Here is a 17594-nt window from a genome sequence, read left to right as displayed (position 1 = left end):
CTTATCTGCGTGAGCTACCTACATCCGCTGTGGCTCAATGCTATTGTGTTCAGCCACAATCTCTGAATGCAGAACAATCAGCTTGAAAACAAAAAACAATTTCTTCAAAAAAAATCAGTCCTCCCCTTTTAATATTACGGCTCTTGATCTTTATCAGCCCATTCAATGACCAGGATACTTCTGGATTTAAAAAAAAATACTTCAACAATGTTCTGGCACCGAATGCAGGCTTCATTCTCCTCCCCGAAGGCAGACACACACTGTTATTACAGGCACAAGGGATCTGCACACATCCACACTCAGGCCTGCCATTGTCTGTCTATGCTAAGTTCTAGTGATTCAATTCTGCGAGAGGATCTACTCTTCCTTCCCCCCCCTGACTTCTCAGAGTAAAACCTTTGTTGCACTGAAAATGGGATTTGGCCACACGCGCCTCGGTTGTGTTTTTCTGATGGTCCTTGTGAAACCTCCATAGGTTAGTTCAAATTTACTGAGGTTTTCATATTATTAAAATTCCTAAACTCAATTATTCTGCAGCTCATAGAAGGTTACAGCCCAGAAGGAGGACACTTGGCCCATTGTAGGAAAGTATGTTGTGAAGAGGACGTAAGGAGGCTACAAAGTGACATAGGTAAGTTGGGTGAGTGGGCAAAGATCTGGCAAATGGAGTATGCTATGGGAAAATGTGAAATTGTCCATTTTGGCAGGAAGAATAAAAAAGAAGCTTATTATCTAAATGGTAGAGAGGTTGCAGAGCTCTGAGTTTCAGAGGGATCTGGGTGTCCTAGTGCATGAATCACAAAAGGCTAGTATGCAGGTACAGCAAGTAATTAGGAAAGCTAATAGAATATTATTGTTTATTGCAAAGGGAATTGATTACAAAAGTAAGGAGGTTATGTTTCAGTTATACAGGACACCGATGAGACCACATCTGGAATACTGTGTACAGTATTGGTCTCCCTATTTAAGGAAGGATGTAAAGGTATTGGAAGCAGTACAGAGAAGGTTTACCAGACTAATACTGGGAATGGGCGGGTTGTCTTATGAGGAAAGGTTGGACAGGTTAGGCTTATATCGACTGGAGTTTTGAAGGGTAAGAGGAGATTTGATTGAAACCTTTAAGATCCTGAGGGGTCTTGACAGGGTGGATGTGGAGAGGATGTTTCCTCTTGTGGGGGAATCTAGGACTACGGGTCACTGTTTAAAAATAAGGGGTCGCTCATTTAAGACAGAGATGAGGAGAAATTTATTTCTTTCAGAGGGTCGTGAGTGTTTGGAACTCCCTTTCTCAAAAGGCAGTGGAAGCAGAGTCTTTCAATATTTTTAAGACAGAGGTAGATAGATTCTTGATGACCATGGGGATGAAAGGTTATCAGGAGTAGGCAGGAATGTGGAGTGGAGGTTACATTCAGATCAGCCATGATCTTATTGGATGGCAGAGGGGCAGAGAGGATTGTGAAATAGGACGAATGGGCTTCCTGTTGGGTTCCCGACCTCTCAGCGATTTCACGCTGGGATGGGTGAGGCCTCGGACGGGCCTCCTGTCCTTGCCCCAATTGAAGCCTTTATGTGGCCAAGTATTGGCCATTTAACGGCCATTTCCCACCCAGCCTCAATTTTCGGGCTGGTGGGAGGATTTCTCGGGTGTGGGGGAACCCGAAAATGATTGGGTTTAGAGCTCGGGCGAGGATGGTGGCTCTATCAGAAGCTTGCGTCTAACTTCAGGTGCACCCACCCCCCTCTGCTTAAGGTCTGGTGGCTGCTGGACCTCCCTCCACCTGCCCACCTCTCCCCCGACACTCCAATTCCCCCACTACGCACCCCCCCAGGCCTCTCTACCTTCCCTGCCCTAAGACCCCGAAAACTCACCTTTCTGTCCAATCCTGGGACTTAGGATCTGTCGACTTCATGAAGTTCCTCTTCTGTCCACTGCAGCTTCTGTTGCTGCAGGGGCTAGAGAGTTTCTGGCCAATCTGGTTGGTAGGCAGCTCGCCAAGACGGGACTTCCTCCCGAGGGGGGCGGGGGGCGGAAGTCCCGCCTGTAGCCAACTAACACTCATTCGAGCGTGAAATGGTTGTGGGACAGACAGTGTTGGCGGGGATGTGTTCCCCACTCACCCTTCGGAGGGTGGGGCAGGAAACCCCGCTATCCCTGCGCAGATACACAGCAAAATGGCTGACTCTTAACCATCCTCTGAAATGGGAGGGTGGTGGAGGCGGGTTGCCTCACATCCTTTAAAAAGTACCTGAATGAGCACTTGGCCTGTCATAACATTCGAGGCTATGGGCCAATGCTGGTAAATGGGATTAGGTAGGTAGGTCAGGTGTTTCTCATGTGTCGGTGCAGACTCGATGGGCTGAAGGGCCTCTTCTGCACTGTGATTCCGTGAATGGTCGAGCAAGACACCCAGCTGTTTCAAACTGCTAAGAAGTCAATAAAGAATGAAATTAGATGGACCACCCGGCATTGACCTAGGCATTGGAAATGACAACAGCAAACTCAGCCCTGTTGACCCTGCAAAGCCCTCCTTATCTTGGGGCTTGTGCCAAACTTGGAAGAGCTGTCTCACAGTCCAGTCAAGCAACAGCCTGACATTGTCATCCTCATGCAATTAGGGAGTTGCCCTGGGAGTCCTCAACGTCCACTCCGGACGATCATGGTATCAGGTCAAACATGGGCAAGGAAATCTCCTGTTGATTACCACGTACCGCCCTCCCTCAGCTGATGAATCAGTGCTTCCTCCATGTTGAACACCACTTGGAGGAAGCACTGAGGGTGGCAAGGGCACAAAATGTACTCTGGGTGGGGGACTTCAATGTCCATCACCAAGAGTGTCTTGGTAGCCCCACTACTGAACGAGCTGGCCAAGTTCTAAAGGACATAGCTGCTAGACTGGGTCTGTGTCACGTGGTGAGGGAACCAACATGAGGAAAAAACATATTTGACCTCATCCTCAACAACCTGCCTGCCGCAGATGCATCTGTCCATGACAGTATCGGTAGGAGTGACCACCGCACAGTCATTGTGGAGATGAATTCCTGTCTTCATAATGAGGATACCCTCCATTGTGTTGTGTGGCACTACCATCGTGCTAAATGGGATAGATTTCGAGCAGATCTAGCAACTCAAGACTGAGGCATCCATGAGGCACTGTGGGCCATCAGCAGTAGCTCAACCACAATCTATAACCTCATGGCCCGGCATATTCCCCACTCTACCATTACCATCAAGCCAGGGGGTGAACCGTGATTCAATGAAGAGTGCAGGAGGTCATGCCAGGAGCAGCACCCGATGTACCTAAAAATGAGGTGCCAACCTGGTGAAGTTACAACAGGGCTACTTGCCAAACAGCATATGCAGCAAGCAATAGACATAACTAAGTGATTCCACAACCATTGGATCATATCTAAGCTCTGCAGTCCTGCCACATCCAGTCATGAATAGTGGTGGATAATTAAACAACTCACTGGAGGAGGAGGCTCTACAAATATCCCCATCCTCAATGATGGGGGAGCCCAGCACATCCATGCACCAAGGCTCCTGCGACAGCACCTTCCAAACCCACGACCACTACCATCTAGGACAAGGGCAGCAGATAGGTGGGAACACCACCACCTGGAAGTTCCCCTCCAAGTCACTGACCATCCTGAATTGGAAATATATCGCCGTTCCTTCACTGTCACTGGGTCAAAATCCTGGAACTCCCTCCCTAACATCACTGTGGGTGTACCTACACCACATGGACTGCAGTGATTCAAGAAGGCAGCTCACCACCACCTTCTCAAGGGCAACTAGGGATGGGAAATAAATGCTGGCCTACTCACTGAGTGAAAAAAAGACCCTGGTGAACTTGCCGTTGGGGAAGTGACTCTACCTGAGCAGGTGCGACCTATTTGTGACTCCAGTTCCACATTACGTGATTCATCTTAGTGCCCTCTGAACCACCCTCACAAGCAATTCAATTGTCAAGCAATTGCTTCACGAAGGCGGTCCATCACAACCTGCCAAAGACAACTAGGGATGGGCAATCCCTGGAAGAAAATACAAAACAAAATTTTGTCGAGAGTTACAAGGCAAACCCGCACACATAAATGAGTTGCAGGAGACCTGGATAAGCTTCACTGTGTTTTAATACATGGTTCAGGTATTCAGCAAAAATCAGATAATGGCACAAGAGGCCATTCGGCCCACTGCATCCACACTGGCTCTCTCTCAATTCCACTCCCCTGCACTTTCCCCTCATCCTGCTAGTTTATTTCCCGTTAAGTACCCGTTCAATTGCCTTTTGAAATCATTGATCATCTTCACTTCCACCATCCTTGTGGGAAGTGAGTTTACAATCATTGCCACTCACTGTGTAAAAAAGTGTATCCTCACACCCTCCCTGTATCTCTTGCCCAAAACTTTAAATCTGTGCCCCCTATTCCTTGTTCTATCAGCTGTTAGGACCAATTTTTCTTTTTCTACCTGATCTAAACCTGTCACACCTCTATCAAATCTCTGCTCAATCTCCTTTTTTTAAATTCATTCACGGGATGTGGGCTTCGCTGGCTGGCCCTACAACTATTCTGATAAATCTCCTCCACAACCTCTCATGGACCCTGACATCCTTCCTAAAGTGTGGTGACCAGAACTGGACGCAATACTCTAGCTGCGGCCTAACCAGAGCTTTATAGAGGTTCAGCATAACTTCCTTGCTTTTGTAATCAATAACTTTATTTATGAAGCCCAAGATCCCATATGCTTTGCTAACCACTCTCTCAATTTGTCCTGCCACATTCAAAGACCTATGCACATAAACCCCTGGTCCCTCTGTCCCTGCAACACTTTAGAACTCTGCCATTAAGGCTATGTTGTCTCTCCCTGTCGCTTCTGCCATAATGCATACTTCGCACTTCTCTGTATTAAATTCTATCTGTCATTCATCTGCCCATTCCGCTAGCCTATCTATCCTGGTGCAGCCAATTGGAATCATCCTCATTGTCTGCCACATCTTCAATTCTGGTAGCATTGGCAGATTTTGAAATTTTACTCTGTATTCAAACATCCAGTCAGGGTAAATCAGTACGTCAAACCTCGCACATTCCGTGCTCCCTATCACCAGGTTTGCCTCAATGGGCTGTGATTATTTCACCAACAAAACTTGAACGAGATGCATTGAGGCCAGCAACAATTTATAACAAGTTATAATTTCATTGGGGTCAGTTTTAATTTCGGATCTGGGGCCTCTCAGCAGCAGTGTCTCCAATTTCCACTGAAGAATTGTAATTAGATCCAACTCTAGGCCACATTTTTGGAACATAATGAAAAGCAAGTACATAACGTAACCATAATCAGACCATAAGACATAGGAGCAGAAACTAGGCCATTCGGCCCATCGAGTCTGCTCCGCCATTCAATCATGGCTGATAAGTTTCTCAACCCCATTCTCCCGCCTTCTCCCCGTAACCTTTGATCCCCTTACCAATCAAGCACCTATCTATCTCGGTCTTAAATACACACAATGACCTGGCCTCCACAGCCTTCTGTGGCAATGAATTCCATAGATTCATCACTCTCTGGCTAAAGAAGTTTCTCCTCATCTCTGTTCTAAAAGGTCTTCCCTTTACTCTGAGGCTGTGCCCTCGGGTCCTAGTCTCTCCTACTAATGGAAACATCTTCCCCACGTCCACTCTATCCAGGCCTTTCAGTATTCTGTAAGTTTCAATCAAATCCCCCCTCATCCTTCTAAACTCCATTGAGTATAGACCCAGAGTCCTCAAACGTTCCTCATATGTTAAGCCTTTCATTCCTGGGAACGTTCTCGTGAACCTCCTCTGGACCCTCTCCAGGGCCAGAACATCCTTCCTGAGGTACGGGGCCCAAAATTGCTCACAGTATTCTAAATGTGGTCTGACCAGAGCCTTATAAAGCCTCATATATAATATTACATAATAATATAATAATATATAATATAATATATAATAAAATATAATAAATAATAGTATACAATGTGGCTTTATCTATCAGAGGAGGAGACCTCTAACATGGCAAATCAAGCTTTCCAGTTAAAAGATATTCTGTGTGAGAATCAGATCACTCGCTGCAGTCGGAACGATTAAGCCCGCGTGACTTTCACATCAGTCATGGAAAAAATGGGAAAAGGATGTATTCAACAGCTGAAGTCAAATGGACAGGCGGGGAGGGGTAGCCATCCAGCAACACACAGGGCTCTGCTGTGAGCTCAGCTCATCACAGCGCAGGGGGGTTTTGTTTGTTAGTCTGACCAACTTCAGTGGAATGGGCTTCACGTTCTAAACTGCCAAAAAAAAAGTTTGGTCCCGCTTTCAGCAACTCATTTCTAATCATTTCGGAAACTGAAATGAAACAGCAACAAATCCTATATGTCGGTCTAGATGTAGATTATTATATTAATTAATCTTCCAAATCACTCCTCATGGTCCCTGACAATTAACTTCTGAGCTTCATGTTATTACTGCATTGCAGATTGCTAACTTTGGGAAAAAGAAACAAGTTTCCTTGGGAACTTTTTTGAAGTTGGCCTTGGGTTGATTGCACTTACACTGCAACAAGTCCAAATGTCAATGGCTGTGGGTTCACCTCCTTAAGTCAGGCTCCCAAAGTTTGCTTAGTTCAATGTCCTAAAGGGACGGGTGATTTTACTTCCAAGTTTATCCCCAATTTTTTGTGTTGATAGAAGGTAAAAACCATGTAACATTACTGCAAAAGCTACGTATTTGTCAGATACAGTTTTCGTCTGATGTTAATTGATGCTTAGTGGCATTAATTTGTTTAAGTTATGATAGCATGCTTTAAAGAACTATAAAACTTGGTGCATAATTGGTGGTTTCATCCTCTGTTGGGGGCTGATCTTTCCGCCATTAAGCTCCCACCCTCTGGGCCCCCTCTTTTAAAAACCTCTCCCCTGCATTCACCGGCCTCCCATAATATTTGTGCCTTTGGATTCTTGCCTCTTCGTCAATTCTTCATTTCATGCTCGGCTTCTACCTGTAAACATCTCTCAGCAATACACAACACAACACTACGCAACTGTGATATCAAGTCACACCACGGGAGGGATTTTCCGGCCCTGACACAGGCGGGCATTGTCGCGGGCGGCAAAGGAAAATTTGGGGAGCCGTTGATTTTTAAGGGCTCTCCAAATTTTCCTGTCCCACCTGCAACGATGCCCACCTGTGTCAGGGCAGGAAAATCCCGCTCCAAGTCCAGAGTACAGAAACAGGCCATTCAGCCCAGCTGCTTTCTGCCAGGGTTTATGTTCCACACGAGCCTCATGAGTTTAGAGGTATGGCTTAAGGGTAGAGATATGGCGATAGGGGAGGCGATGGCGTAGTGGTATTGTCGCTAGGCTAGTGATCCAGAGACCCAGGGAAAAGCTCTGGGGACCTGGGTTTGAACCCTGCCAGATGATGGAATTTGAATTCAATAAAAATCTGGAATTAAAATTCTAATGATGACCATGAAACCATTGTCGATGGTTGTAAAAACCCACCTGGTTCACTAATGCCCTTTAGGGGATGAAACCTGCCCTCCGTACCTGGTCTGGCCTCCATGTGACTCCAGGCCCACAGCAATGTGGTTGACTCTTAAATGCCCCCTGAACAAGGGCAATTAGGGATGGGCCTAGCCAGTGACGCCCGCATCCCATGAACGAATAAAAAATAAAAAAAAGTTCAACGTTTCAGTAAAAACGGCAACCAGAGAATGAGTGAGGACCAGGCACGAGGGTAGAACTTCACTGCACTCTTCACCAACAAACATGAATTTTTAAAATGATTTTTTACCCTTTCTTTGACAGCCTTGCTGACGCTATTTTCACTGCTTTCTGCAAAGAGGGACCAAATGAGTAAATATCTGACAAGAACTGACAATCAATCAACAACTGGTCTCCTACAAGAATAGGACGCATAGAACAATTTAGTAAAGATTTTCGTTTGATTGGTGTTAAACAGTAATTGTTGCAGTTTACTTTCAGTGTCAATGTGTAGTATTGAAAAGGAGCTGGGCGGACTGATGTGTAAGTTTGAGAGTGACTGCAGGCAGTTCAGCTAAAGTGAGAAAGCAACTTTACTTTTAAAAGGTCAATACAAAGCACTACCCTTGGTTTCTACACTTTCTTCACCCTCGTGGATATTTACTCATTTGGTCCCTCTTTGCAGAAAGCAGTGAAAATAGCGGCACAAACACCATCAAGATAGAGAATTGCACTGTGTGTAATCCAGAGAATCTATCATTCCTCCACTATGAATTTCACATTTCCACTCATTTTAGGAGGATTAATGCCAGCTCATTTTCTTAAGACAAACAATGAGAAATTTTAAAAAAACTAAATTAACCGTGGTTTAGTAAGAATTCTAAGAAAAACATGCCAAAAGGCCAAGACTCGAACCCGAATGGAGAATATCTGTTTCACTTGCAATTTCGATAAAATGTGATCCTAACCTCGCATGGATTCTGGAGGAAATGTTTTAGCCTCTCTAGGATAATGGGCATGTGAAATGGGACTCTCAGCGAAGGCAGTTCAGGCTGAGATGATTAATCCCTTTGACAAATATCGGTCGTTAATAGGGATAAGTATAGTCTGAAGAAAAAAGACTTGCATTTCTATAGCGCCTTTCACGACCACTGGATGTCTCAAAGTGCCTCACAGCCAATTAGGCACTTCAGAAGCGCAGTCACTGTTGTGGTGTCGGAATCAGGGTGTCTAGTTTACAAACAGCAAACTCCCACAAACGGCAATGCGATAATGACCAGATAAGCTGTGTTTTTTTTGTGTGTGATGTTGATTGAGGGATAAATATTGGCCAGGACACTGGGGATAAACTCTCCTGTTCTTCTTTGAATGAATGCCATGGGATCTTTGACATACACCTGAGAGAGCCGGTTGGGGCCTCAGTTCAATATATCGTCTGACAGAAGGCATTAGCTCAGCGCTGCGCTGAAATGTCAGCCTTGAGTTTTGTGCTCAAGCCTATAGAGTGAGGCTTGAACCCAACAACCCACTGACTCAGTTGGAAGGAAGTGCTGTCCAATGAGCCGCGACTGCCACTAAAGTTGTGCCGGTACAAGTGGTTTCTGTGCTGCGGGGCAAAGGGGTAATAATGTATGAAGGGCAGCAGGCTGAGCTGGGATAGTGGCAGTATGAGGGTGCCTAACAATTCTGGAGTTTGCTTTTAATATGTCCAGAGGTCACAACTTTCTGAAGCGACTAAAGGATGGTGTAGAGTCGGGGATATATGCTGGGTCTGTGGGAGAAACCCACTTCATGGCTTATGGGGCTTTCGTATTCTTCTATAAGGATGTTTCGTGAATAAGATGCAACAGTGTCCAATGCATCCCGAGTGGATGCAGCCCCTATAACCACCATGGCCGGCAGCATCGCACAGTCCAGGCAGACTGAGTTTTCAGACTAACATACATCCGAGAGGCATTCAAGGGGAATCTCAATAAACGCATGAGGGAGAAAGGAATCGGAGGATCTGTTGAGAGGGTGAGGTGAAGCTGAAATAATGAATAAAGAAAAACTTGCATTTATTTAACACCTTTCACCTGCTCAGGGCATCCCAAAATTTACAGCCAGTGAAGTACTTTTGAAGCAAAAACAGAAACAGAAATACCTGGAAAAACTCAGCAGGTCTTCCAGACCTGCTGAGTATTTCCATGTATTTCTGTTTCTGTTTTTGTTTTGGATTTCCAGCATCCGCAGTTTTTTGCTTTTATCTAAGTACTTTTGAAGCTTGGTTACTGTTACAATGCAGGAAACACAGCAGCCAATTTGCACGCAGCAAGATCCCAGAAACAGCACTGCGGTAATTACCAGATCATTTGTTTTCTGTGACGTTAATAACTGATGTTGTGGGGCGGGAGGAGACTCGAGTGAAGCACAAACATTGCCATAAACGAGTTGCTGCAATTTCTACGTAACAGACGAGGTTCTGAAAACTGTGCAAGGCTTTTCCATTTTCATTGAAGCGATCGTGTGCAAGGAATTTTAAAGACCCTCTTGAGCAGGTTCTAAGATTTCCTACCACTTATCCCTCGTCAAATTAATTTGCTCTAATCAGAATACACGGACACAGCGGCTGTCTTGTGCTGCCTCTGTGAAGGAGACGTGAAGAAAATCAGCTGCGTTGCCAAGCCGCTACTTCTGGGCCGCTGAACCTCCTCAGGTACGGCTGCACTGAAATCAGAAACTGTGCAACATGGACACTGTCAAAGGATTTCAAGTTGAAAGACAACGAAAGCTGACATAGTCCCGGAGGACCATAGGCTGCTCTCTCATCACTGGCGGTGAGTTTAACCTGAGGGTCACCACATCTCAGGCAAGGGACGAGGTTGAGAAGGACGGACTTCATGGATGACTTCAGCCAGTACAGGAACTGAGCCCCATGCTATTGGCATCACTCGGCATCGCCAACCAGCTGCCCAGCCAACTGAGCTAAATTTCAAGTTGCAGGACTGGAATTTCCATGATGGTTCTCCCAATCTCCTACTGCAACCTCACGGGAAGATCATTGGACAGCTCCTGGGAAAACAGCGTAAGATGGCTAAAAAATGTCCACCTTTTGCTTTTTTTTCCGCCAGGGTTTCTGTCGAGCTTCCACGGAAGTAAGGTGGGAGATGGAAGGAACTGCACGGGTACTCTACCTGCTGGCTGTCTGTAACGTATTGGTGTCTAATTTCAAATTGAGAGTGCAGGAACTGCAGTTGCATAGACACAAATATCTGAGGTGATTCTTTCTTCTGATTGTGCCCCCCCCCTCTCTCTCTCTTCTGAGTCTTGCAGAGTGGGAAAGTTGTGATTCGGATTAGCAGCAGGAACATTGACTGGTTCCAGGTTCACTGAAGGCAACACTAGGTCCCCTGTTGTTGCCGGCTTGGAATCAACTAACCCAGCGTAAAGCAGAAATCAAACTTAGGATCTTTCGTTCAACGGGAGAAGATTTTCTCTATGCGATCTGCATAACGAATCCTATAAAAACATCCTTCATAAGCAGGTTTGTGATTTTAAGAAAAAATAAGGAACTTGCATTTATATAGCACCCCTCACCATCTCAAAGTGCTTTACAGCCAATGCAGTAATCGTAACGAAGTGGTGTTGCAGCCAATTAGTGCACAGCAAACTCCCGCAAACAGCAATGAAATATAGGCTAGGGCACGGGGGAGATTTCCCTCTACTCCTCTTCAAACAGTGACATGGGATCTCCTGAGCGGGCAGATGGGTCCTTGTTTTAATGTTTCATCCAAAAGACAGCACCTCCAACAGCACAGCATTCCCTCAGTATTGCACTTGAGTGTCAGCCTGGATTATATACTCACGTTTCTCAACTGAGATATAAAATTACAACCTTTAGAAGTGAGGGTGCTACCAACTGAGTTATGGTTGACATCTACATATAACACAAAGAACTCTCTACCTTTTTAAGCCTGTGGAGCCACTCGATAAATTGTAAATATTTAAGCCAAGAATAAAACTTTAAAAGTACAGCTAAAAGATCAAGACTGCAATTTCAATAATTCAATTAATTTAAACTTTGTTCTATATTTCTTCAACATGCTGGAGAAATAGTAACATAATTTGAGGCAAGGATGGAATAAGATAATTACTCTGAGATGAAACAAAAGCAGAATGTTGCGGACACTGGAAATCTGAACTCAAAACAGAAAATGCTTAAAAATATTCAGCAGGTCAGGCAGCAACCATGCAGCGGGACACAGAGTTAACATTTCAGGTGATAACCCCATTCCTTTTTGTCATTTAATTCTCTCCTGTCACAGCTTCCTCTCTGTTCTCTCCCCCCTCCCCAATTTCCACCTGCTCAAAACATGCTACACCGCTAACAGTTCTGACCAAAGGGCCACCGCTCTGAAACGTTAACTCTTGTTTCAACCCTTGACTCTGAGGTTAAATCTCTCCGAAGATTTCAGAACGTGTGCCTCACCTGATGACAGCAGGCTGCCGCTGCTTCCACTGATGATTTTGCCCTTGCTTCCCATATTGGCGAGCTTGGACATCTTCAGCGTTCCAGTTTCCGTTAGATCAATGGCGATTTCACTCAGGCTTCTTGCTGCATGAATTTTTGACTGGCAAAAGTAACAAAAGTCGTAAGTAACGGGGCCAGAATCTTATTGCGCGTCCCACACAGGCTGGGCCACCGGCAGCAAGAACACGAACAGCGTTTAAAACATACCTGAATTCTGTAATGTTAAGAGTTACGGCAGAGGAAGGATGAGCTTTGATGGACAAGCCCATCCTTCACTCCTTTTAGAAACTAACTCGCGAGTTAAACGACAAAGAGGAACCTACTGATGATGAGCATAATGCTGAGGAATGAAAGTTTCAAAGATCATAATTAGAGACAAAGCAGGGATTATACTGAACTCAATCCCGCACGGTGTCTCGTTACTGCTTTGGCCTTGGTCTCACTACACAAAAATTAAAAGCTGACGCTCTAGTGCAGTACTGAGGGAGTGTTCCACTGTCAAGAGCTCTCATCTTTCGGATGAGATGTTAAACTGAGGTGCTGTCTGCTCTCTCAGGTGCAGATAGAGATCCCATGACACTATTTTGATGAGCAGGAGAGTTCTCCCTGGCCGTTACTCGGTCAACATCATTAGAAAAAAGATTCTCTGGTGACTATCACATTGCTGTTTGTGAGAGTTTGCTGTGTGTAAATTGGCTGCTGTGTTTCCTATATTATGACAGTGACCACACTTCAGAAACTGCTTCATTGCCTGTAAAGTGCTTTGATACATCCAGTGGTCATGAAAGCTGCTACATAAATCAAAGTCTTTTTTCTTCAGTCTGTACTTATCTGTATTAATGACGAATCCCATTCCTAGCCAGATATCTGTTCAAGGAATTAATCACCTCAGTCTGAACTGCTTTTGCTGAGAGTCCATTTCACATTCCCTTTATCCTAGAGCGGATAAACATTTTGCCGTGTGCACTGAAAGCACCAGCGTAGTACCCTCCACTCTAGGTTTCTGTCCACCTCCCCTGAAGGTGTTCACTGATAAAGCAGGTAAGATGCCCTGAGGTGAGGTTCTTCATGATCCAGGCAGTATGCATCATCCTTGCGGACAAAGCAGCTGAGTCTAAATCACTGGTTCTCAAAATTTCTACGGTCGAAGGACCCCTTTTCAAATGGATTAATAATCATGGGCCCTTGCATCTAAATTATAATCCTACATAATAATCATGTAAAGGGCAGTTAAAAAAAGTTTTTAAGAAAACAGGTAATTATTTATAGATATCAGTGAAGTGGATGTGCCTGGTCCTCACTACAGAGTCTGAATATCCTCGGTCTAATGTTTGTCGTTTCCCCCCATGTCTGCCTCACACCAAGACCTTCTCATCCTGACTTTCATAGAATTTCCTGGACCCACTGGAAAGCCGAAGGGTCTGCGGATCCCAGCCTGAGAGCTGGTCTAAATAACTGCAGACTGAGTAGCAAACAGCACCAGAGCTCCTGGCTGATGGTCCCCCACCCCCCAACTCTGCTGCCTAGTGATCCAGGCAAATTGCAGTGCCCAAACCACAGGCCGGCTAAGATTAGCCCCGGCCAGTCACTGAGCTTGGGAAAGTCGGTCAGTTAAGGCTGACTGAGCTGTGGGTTCAGCAACTGCATCAAAGGGATGGCAGGGGAGGCAATGCAAACTAATAATTTAGTCTGTACTCTGACATCTAGTGCAGAGTGGCACTTATTTATAAGTAGCATTTTTAAGTTTAAAAGAAAAACTTCTGTCGATAATACGTCCAAAGGGCTATAACACTTAATCTAGGATTATATTGTTACGTTAATTTGTGCTCACCTTGCTTTGTTTTCTGTCCAGATAAAACTGATGCTGGCTTATAGCCATTGCCCAGATTGACTTAATGAGAGCAGCACTGGCATACCATGTATGTACGGCAATCCCACTGTGGCCAAAGGTTCTCCTGGTTACAGAAGCCCTGGGAACATAAACAGAAAGCAAGGTTGCTGCACGATTTTCTCTCCTATCCCAAGGGTGTATAGTGTTACCATTCACAGCAGTTTGATCATTACAAGATGCATCCCTTCCCCTCGCCTTGAATGTTAGCAGCGTTCCCTCCTCCCCCCCCACCCCCCCCAACCCCCAACCCACTGGATTTTTACGTTCACTTGTTCAAAAAATTCCAATCGATCCCACGATCTTAATCAGAGCAACTGATCTACTTGAAGAAGTTTTGTTTGCAAGTTCAAAATAAACACGGGCCACAAGGCAGCAGCCGGCTTACACCATCTTTACACTCACTGTTAGCAAGTTGTATACACTGTTAGAGTGGCAAGCATTCCAAATTTTTGGAAGCAACCTGCTTGTGTTCCAAGATTACGGAAGCAGGCAGTGTTCAGACTAGAATAGAATAAACCAGAGCCGTACTGCTTTACTTTACCTGCGTGGGTCATGGACTTCCACAGAAAATTTCTTCTCCCTGAAGTACAGGTTCTCCAATTGCCTCCATTGGAAAATCTTGTCAAGACAAAGAATTGAGAATGAAAGCCATCTGTTATTTTACCCTTTTTAAAGACATCAACAATTCTCTCTTCGGGTCTCCTGCACTCACATGTCTGCCCTTTCACAAACCCTCTGCACCTTCTCCCTCTCCTCCCTCTGCCAAATGCAGGGAGAGAGAGAGAGAGAGAGAGAAAGAAAAAAAATGACAGGACAGCGAACGGCTTTCAAACACTTTGGGTGTGTTTTCCTGAGGACTTTTTTTTTCTCTCTCCTTAAGGAAAACAGCTAAAGAGTCCCTTCCGGGAGTCTGCTTTCCCTCTTTATTTTCCACACAATTCCTACAACACTGGTGTTTTCCTGGAGCTACAGGCTTCTTGCTGCTGAGCAGTAAGCAAAACCAGCTGTGACTCAGTGCCAGAGGACGGCTGAGTATAATTTCTTAGCCTCATGAACTGGCTGGAAGTAGAAGATGGGAAGACGTTTAATCATATGCCCCCTGTGGGACCCAACTTCCTGCTCACTAATCTCCAATAGCTCCTGACATGGTACTAAAGCAAGCACAATAAAAGCGTTAAGGGTGGAGCTTCTTCAGAAACCCTTACAATCAGCCAAAAATAAAACAAGATCGATGATAGCTAAATGCCTTTCTAAAATAATGAGGAGGAAAAAAAAAATATCAGTCTTCCCTACTCAGGGAAGTGACAATTTCCAAGCTTTGATTTCAACTGTTTTCTTTCACTGGATTTATTCTTTCACTGAATTTTTTTATTTTTTTACTTTTTTGCTTAGTTTCTGGTCACTGTTGAATGGACCATATGCTAACGTGGGATTTTAAGCACCCCCCACTTCTCCCTTAACGGCGGAGGTTCAGGAATTTCAAACATGCCAGATGTTTTTGTTGTGAGAGTTTCCAGCTGAGACCACATGGGGGTTTGTGTCAAAGGAGGAAGGGTCTGCGATCTGTGACTCCTGGGCACAGTGTCACACACACACACAGTGTGACTCCTGGGCACAGTGTCACACACACACACACAGTGTGACTCCTGGGCGCAGTGTCACACACACACAGTGTGACTCCTGGGCACAGTGTCACACACACACACACACACACACACACACAGTGTGACTCCTGGGCACAGTGTCTCACACACACACACACACACACACACACACACACAGTGTGACTCCTGGGCACAGTGTCACACACACACACACACACACACACACACACAGTGTGACTCCTAGGCACAGTGTCACACACACACACACACACACACAGTGTGACTCCTGGGCACAGTGTCACACACACACACAGAAAGGAGGAGGAGGAGGAGGACGAGCTCCAGATGCCAGCGATGAGAGCTGCTCCCCGCAAATTCTGAATGGAAGCATCTTTCAGCGCTGAGGCTGCTCTGCGTTAAGACTGTTAAAAAAATAACCAAGGAAGCATTGGAAGACAGAGAGCAAGCCTATCACACTCACTTGCTGCTTCCTCCCCCACCCCACACAGGTCGCGTATCGCACATTCTATCCCTGCCCAGTTAACTGAGAAAACGAAATAGAAACGAGGAGAAGCTGAAAAAAGGGGGTTTGTCGGCATCTAAAGGGAGAAACGATACATTCAATGTTTCAATCAGCAGCTGCTCTTGAGAAAGGGTCGATGCTAGCTAGCTAGCATTAATCTGGGTTTATTTTTTCAGATGCTCACAGCCTGAAATGCTTTCCCAGCATTTTGATGTCTTATTTCAGGTTCTGTATCACTCGCAGCATCAGTAAAACACGATTCTGCAATGATTCCTCTTACTCTTGCTCCTTTACAATACAAAGTAACGGGGCTAAACACACATGCCTTTTTCTCATGGCCGATGCCCACCGTCTATTTGCATTTTTGCGCTCCCCCCGCAGTATTTAATCATCTCCACCTATATTCCTTCCAATGATCCCTATTTGTTCTGCTCCCAGCGCGATATTCACCCAGCCGTGCTTGTGAAGGTATTAATCGACAAAGCCATTAAACTCCTACATTGGCGTGCCACTACAAACAGCATTACCAACAAAAGTCAAATGCAAAAGGTGAGCACCCCTTCTTTAAGCAAGATTTCTACTTTTTTTTATTCATTCATGGGATGCAGGTGTCACTGGCTATAGACCAGCATTTATGGCCCATCCCTAACATCCCCTGTTCAGAGGGCAATTCAGAGTCAGCCACATTGCTGTGGGTCTGGAGTCACATGTAGGCCAGACCAGGTAAGGACGGCAGATTTCCTTCCCTAAAGGGACATTAGTGAACCAGATGGGTTTTTACAACAATCGACAACAGTTTCATGGTCAGCATTGGGCTTTCAATACCAAAGAACGAAGAACAAAGACAAGTACAGCACAGGAACAGGCCCTTCGGCCCTCCAAGCCTGCGCCGATCATATTGCCCGTCAACTAGAACATTTTGCACTTCTGGGGTCCGTATCCCTCTATTCCCATCCTATTCATGTGTTTGTCAAGCTGCCTCTTAAACACCACTATCGTACCTGCTTCCACCACCTCCTCTGGCAGCGAATTCCAGACACTCACTACCCTCTGTGTAAAAAACTTCCCCCGCACATCTCCTCTATAGTTTTCTCCTCTCACCTTAAATCTATGTCCCCTAGTAATTGACTCTTCCACCCTGGGAAAAAGCTTCTGACTACCTACTCTGTCCGTGCCACTCATAATTTTGCAAACTTCTATCAAGTCGCCCCTCAAACTCCGTCACTCTAGTGAGAACAATCCGAGTTTCTCCAACCTCTCCTCATAGCTAATAACCTCCAGACCAGACAATCGTAGATTTTTATTGAATTCAAGTTCCACCATCTGCCGTGGTGGGATTTGAACCCGGGTTCCCAGAGCCTTACCCTGGGTATCTGGATTACCAGCCCAGTGACAATACCACTACGCCATCGCCTCCCCATGATGCCCATGACCTTTCAAAAGCTGTCTTGTTAATTAATCAAATGTTGAACTCAGCGGTCATGAAACAAGCGTAGAAGGTTCTGGAAACATGCAGCTGGATTTTGACAAAGGTTTGCTACATGAACATGATACCATCTTGTTTTGTGAT

The 17594-nt window shown here is 45.4% G+C and overlaps 1 protein-coding gene across 3 annotated transcripts in view; it reads right to left on the bottom strand.

The window, feature by feature from the left end:
* Positions 1 to 17594, bottom strand: part of frmd4a (FERM domain containing 4A) — a 392307-nt gene that overhangs the window by 57008 nt on the left and 317705 nt on the right. For 2 of the 3 annotated variants that reach the window (XM_078552939.1, XM_078552938.1), the window contains exons 12-14: positions 14439 to 14515; positions 13838 to 13976; positions 11965 to 12106 (exon numbers count right to left, since the gene is read on the bottom strand). In XM_078552939.1, the coding sequence (XP_078409065.1) occupies positions 11965 to 12106; positions 13838 to 13976; positions 14439 to 14515 (358 nt within the window). Of the gene's footprint in view, positions 1 to 11964; positions 12107 to 13837; positions 13977 to 14438; positions 14516 to 14609; positions 15033 to 17594 lie in introns of those variants that run through there. The other variant, XM_078552940.1, reaches the window with a different exon arrangement.

This window comes from Cetorhinus maximus, chromosome 12 (assembly GCF_964194155.1).
Source record: "Cetorhinus maximus chromosome 12, sCetMax3.hap1.1, whole genome shotgun sequence".
Lineage (NCBI taxonomy): Eukaryota > Metazoa > Chordata > Chondrichthyes > Lamniformes > Cetorhinidae > Cetorhinus > Cetorhinus maximus.
This window is presented reverse-complemented; position numbering and strand designations above follow the sequence as displayed.